The sequence below is a fragment of the Sinocyclocheilus anshuiensis genome, unplaced genomic scaffold (assembly GCF_001515605.1).
Source record: "Sinocyclocheilus anshuiensis isolate Anshui unplaced genomic scaffold, SAMN03320099.WGS_v1.1 scaffold205, whole genome shotgun sequence".
Classification (NCBI taxonomy): Eukaryota; Metazoa; Chordata; class Actinopteri; order Cypriniformes; family Cyprinidae; genus Sinocyclocheilus; species Sinocyclocheilus anshuiensis.
The window spans coordinates 864,398-869,132 of NW_015536497.1; the positions used below are offsets into that span (position 1 = coordinate 864,398).

The 4,735-nt window shown below is 37.6% G+C and overlaps 2 protein-coding genes across 3 annotated transcripts in view; both read left to right on the forward strand.

Annotated features, from left to right (window-relative positions):
* The first annotated feature begins 281 nt into the window (after positions 1–281).
* Positions 282–3,089, forward strand: LOC107688532 (CD59 glycoprotein-like). 2 transcript variants are annotated; one of them, XM_016486225.1, is made up of 3 exons: positions 282–444; positions 1,026–1,166; positions 2,115–3,089. In XM_016486225.1, exons 1-3 carry the CDS (start codon positions 396–398, stop codon positions 2,330–2,332), a joined length of 408 nt encoding a protein of 135 aa, XP_016341711.1. In that variant the 5' UTR covers positions 282–395; the 3' UTR covers positions 2,333–3,089. The 2 variants fall into 2 exon arrangements, with proteins under 2 accessions (XP_016341711.1, XP_016341719.1); XM_016486233.1 differs by having other exon boundaries at positions 286–444; positions 1,053–1,166; positions 2,115–3,086.
* Positions 3,090–3,519: 430 nt separating this feature from the next.
* The window catches only part of LOC107687596 (lysyl oxidase homolog 2A-like), a 25,331-nt gene continuing 24,115 nt past the window's right edge, over positions 3,520–4,735 (forward strand). Inside the window, exon 1 of the mRNA XM_016484988.1 lies at positions 3,520–4,174. The gene's annotated coding sequence lies outside the window, so the exon portion shown is untranslated. The remainder of the gene's footprint in view (positions 4,175–4,735) is intronic.

Genomic DNA, 4,735 nt, shown 5'->3' on the forward strand with positions numbered 1-4,735 from the left:
GACAGATATACTGCAATGAATTCAATCAAAACAGTGGTGTGCTGCAAATACACAAAATATGAAAATATACTGTACACCGATAAAAAATAATTGGTGAAAGTAAGTAAGTATAATTGATTTGCATAAGTCTTGCACTAAATTTTAAAAGGAAATCTGAATTAAAACTGTATTTTAATATCCAGATCATAAATCATTTCCCTTCTTTATTGGTGCAACCCCCTTCATCCTGCTTCTCCCCTCGTTTGCTGTTACTTACCTAGATGCATTGTGTGTGTTAAGCCGGTGTAATGCTCATGTGATGGATGCTCACTGTAGGATTATGGAGAGGTGCTGAAGTGTTTTGTTGTTAAGACTTCCACACTGTCCCAGCACTTTTCTAATACAACCTCCTCAACATGAAGACTCTCCTCGCCGCGCTGGTCCTGTTCACCGCTGTGCTACACAGTGAGTATCTGCATAGTACCAAACAGATCTTTATGGTTATTAATTTAATCCTGCAATTACTTTGAATGATAATACTCCTGTAATCGAGATTTTACAAAAATACTTATAATAATGGTTTATAGCCTACTTTATTTTAAGGAGTCATTGTTACAGTGTAACAAATACTGAGTAATATTAATTAACAACATGCACCTTTTTGGGTTATTGGATGTAACTATGCATAATTTACTGTTATTACTATAAGTACATATAACACTGTAAAATAGTGTTATCCAAAAATGGTAACATATATTTTTTTGTCACACATGAGAAATCTGTGTATTCATGTATACAAAAAGTGTATTATTAATAGGCTACTACTACTGTTGTTATTGTTTATAATAAATATGTATTAAATATGTAATAGGGATATAGCCTACTATAAATAAAATCTAATTTTTCTATACATTTTTGCAACGAAGCAACAATTATTATATAATAACAGCGGATAGCAAAACATAAATCATTTTATATTCCTACTGTCCTTGTGAAATGATTATTAGTATCTGTATAGAGTTTGAAGTGGTTTAATCTCAGATCAGCTGTGTTGTCTTGTCCGATGTGTGAAGGTGAGGGGTTGAAGTGTTACACCTGTGTAGCTACTAACCCGGACGAGTGTCACCGGCAGGGCTCGTCTGTGTGTCCTGCTCATGCAGATGCCTGCTCTACCATCAGAGGACCCAGTGAGTACATGCACACACTGAATACAGTGATTCATATTGCAATTCCCATGTTGACCACTCGGGGGTGACATCACTCTTGACCATGTCTGTGCTGTGTTTCAGTTTAATATAGAAGAGGAGACCGGGGCTAGTTGTCACACGTTTTTACTCTACTCGTGTGTGTGTGTGTGTGTGTGTGTGTGTGTGTGTGTGTGTGTGTGTGTGTGTACACTGTTGTTTAAATGCATTTTCTGTATAGACACAGACACAGGAATAGAATATTGGTTGTGATGCGAATCCACGATACACTATAATAAGTAATTGTCCAAATGGAACCTGCAATGAAACAGTAAAGATTAATGGCAGTTTTAGTCAAATTTAAACATGAAAGAAAATAGTTTTAAAAAGATAAATCCTGTGTGTTAAAACTCGCGTAGCTGCTGGGAATCAGCGACTAAAACGTATAATGAAACGTACAAAGTATCAAAAAGGCCTATAGGTTTGACTAATAAACATTTTAATAAATAATAATAAATGTTATAGGCTAGTTAAAGCCTATTGTAAAACTGTGGTTATACAAATGGTAGTCAATATGCCAAAAAAACATGGTTACACGTTTACTATAATGTATATGGCTTGAAAATAAAACATGAAATTTTCGTTTGGAAGACTGAATTCATAAAAAATTATGCTGATTTAAGACTATGTTTGAAACCAATATACAAAACCACTGCTACAGAAAACAAACAGTTATGACTCAACCTGCAGTTAATGAGACAAAACTCTTGTGACAACTAGCCCCGGTCATCACTATTACATAATACTGTTTATGCTGGATTGCACACACACACAACCAAATGTGCAAACCAAACATGGATTATTTGACGTATCCTTCAGCAATGTTTGGACTGAGCAGATGTTTTTTTAAGTGTTGATTCGTGGTGCCACAATGTGTTTCCCTCACCGCAGACTCTGTGATGAAGTCATGCGCTTACAAGTCCTTCTGTGACAAGTCTCACATGAGCAATGGTGAGATGAAGCTGGAATGCTGCTCCAATGATGACTGTAACGGCCCTCACCAGTCCCACAGCCATGGGGATCTCCACGACGCCGCCATGAGCCTGAGCTCCAGCCCTGTCCTGCTGCTGGGGGTCCTGCTACTTAGACTGGCTCTCAGTTCCCTGTAAACCTGAACATAGAGACCTTTAGTATATACATGTAAAATAAATAAATGAAGAATAAACGATGGAGTAAAGGCGTTAATGTAACTGATAGATGAGCTTTTGTCTGTTGGGTCGCAGCATAATCTGTGTGTGTTCTTGCTGTTACACTATGGAACGCCACACGGGTCACATTTCGCCATTAACCAGACGCCTGGTGTGCAGAAAACACATATTTTTAAATATTTTAGTTTTAAAATATCTGTAATATCAAAAACGCCGTCAGTTGCGGCGTTCATTATCCCTTGAACGGTGTAATTTACGGCGCTTTTACATTACAGAAAACGCCGTCAATTGCTGCGTTTTAAACGTCCATAAACGGCGTCCATTGCGCCGCTCTTTACCACCCAAAATGCCGTCAATTGCGGCGTTTTAAACATTAGAGACGCCGTCTTTGTCAAACGGAGCGCCGTAAATTACGGCGTATTATGGATGGCCACACGGCGAAATTAACGGCGTTTTGGATTTCATCAATAAACGCCGACATTAACGGCGGTTCTGCTGTGAAAACGCCGTAATTTACGCCGTCCGTACTACAAAACGCCGTATTTTACGGCGTTTTTTCGTCTAAAAACGTTTTCTGCACACCAGGCATCTGGTTAATGGCGAAATGTGACCCGTTTGGCATTCCATATTACATCGCCCCCTGATAGCACACGTTCATCACGTGGACGTCTATTTGACAAATTGCAAGATGTATTTTTTAGAGTGTTTTCTCATCTGCAATACGTTTGTTTCCTATCAGATGTCAAATAGACATTTAGAAAATGTCTTTAAGATGTTTATGATTTAAGCGTATTATGGATGGCCATACGGCGAAATTAACGGCGTTTTGGATTTCATCAATAAACGCCGACATTAACGGCGGTTCTGCTGTGAAAACGCCGTAATTTACGCCGTCCGTACTACAAAACGCCGTATTTTACGGCGTTTTTTCGTCTAAAAACGTTTTCTGCACACCAGGCATCTGGTTAATGGCGAAATGTGACCCGTTTGGCATTCCATATTACATCGCCCCCTGATAGCACACGTTCATCACGTGGACGTCTATTTGACAAATTGCAAGATGTATTTTTTAGAGTGTTTTCTCATCTGCAATACGTTTGTTTCCTATCAGATGTCAAATAGACATTTAGAAAATGTCTTTAAGATGTTTATGATTTAGAATGAATGTAAAACTGACATCTTAAAGACGTCTATCAGATGTTTGTTCACAGCAGATGCTAAGCGATCTTCAACAGACATCTTGCAGACGTAGGCCTATGTGTGCTATCTGGCCTACAGGAGTTAAATAAACACTACTTAGATTTGGTGTTCATCTTTTTTATTTTCTGTTGTATATGAGCTCAAACGAGCATCTGCTAACTAATGAATAAATTAATAAATGACCAGTTAAAAATGCTGGTGGTGATCTCTCTGTCTGTCTGATTCTACTTAATATCTGTTCAGCTATCAGTACCTCTCTTTGTCTGTCTGTCTGTCTGTCTGTCTGTCTGTTTCCACTAACCATGGAAAAGTAAGCATTACTGGTGCATGTGAATCCGCACGCGGGGCTTCAGGGCATCCCCAGCTGTATGACGTCAGTCATGTGCAGCGGACACATGAGGCGTCTGTAACTTTCATAATGTGGTAGTGATGTCTGGTTTCAGATTGCAGTGCTGGTGGGAGGCGGTGAAGCGCGTGAACTCGTTTAAAAGTGTTGCAGGATACAGACAGAGTCAGCGCTGCTGCATCCAGCTGCGGGTGTAACTTGGAAGACACGCTTTACAGGAACAACACTGTTACTTCACAAGATCAACGTTTTCTGAGGTACGTTTTTGTCGCCAATCAGAAATTATATGTAGTATTCAATAATTTATCATTGAATCGAGTTGTGTTTAAAACGCTAATATACATCGGAGTTGTTCTGTTGAATGTCTTTAATAAAATGCCTATGGTTTTTGATATAGCCGATGTAACCGCTGTAAATATAGGCTAAATATTGAAAAAAAATATTTAAAAAATGTATTGCCCTGTCCGTACAAATGCACTCGTTGTATTTACATTGATTTTGAAATACTTTGTAGAAAAACATACTGATGTAAAAAATACAGGCGATGTTAAGTGATGTAACCATGTATGCAAATTTATTACAAAGATATCACACATTTTCTTGCTTCTTAAATATATATGATTGTGCAAAACATAACTTGTGCACACAGTTTAAAAAAATTTAATATACATATTGAAGAATACATGTTGGAATTAAAATTACACTTTATTAACTGCTTATTCCAAAATTGTATCTGTGGACATTTATACCACCTATACATTTTAGACATAGATGCATTTTAATATATATATATATATATATATATATATATATATTAG

Excerpts from the sequence above, each read along its gene's own strand:
- LOC107688532 (XM_016486225.1), top strand. The coding sequence starts at position 396 with ATGAAGACTCTCCTCGCCGCGCTGGTCCTGTTCACCGCTGTGCTACAC. Across the intron at positions 445-1,025 it reads GTTCACCGCTGTGCTACACA|CTGTGTTGTCTTGTCCGATG; the intron begins GTGAGTATCTGC and ends ATCTCAGATCAG. Across the intron at positions 1,167-2,114 it reads CTCTACCATCAGAGGACCCA|ACTCTGTGATGAAGTCATGC; the intron begins GTGAGTACATGC and ends CCCTCACCGCAG.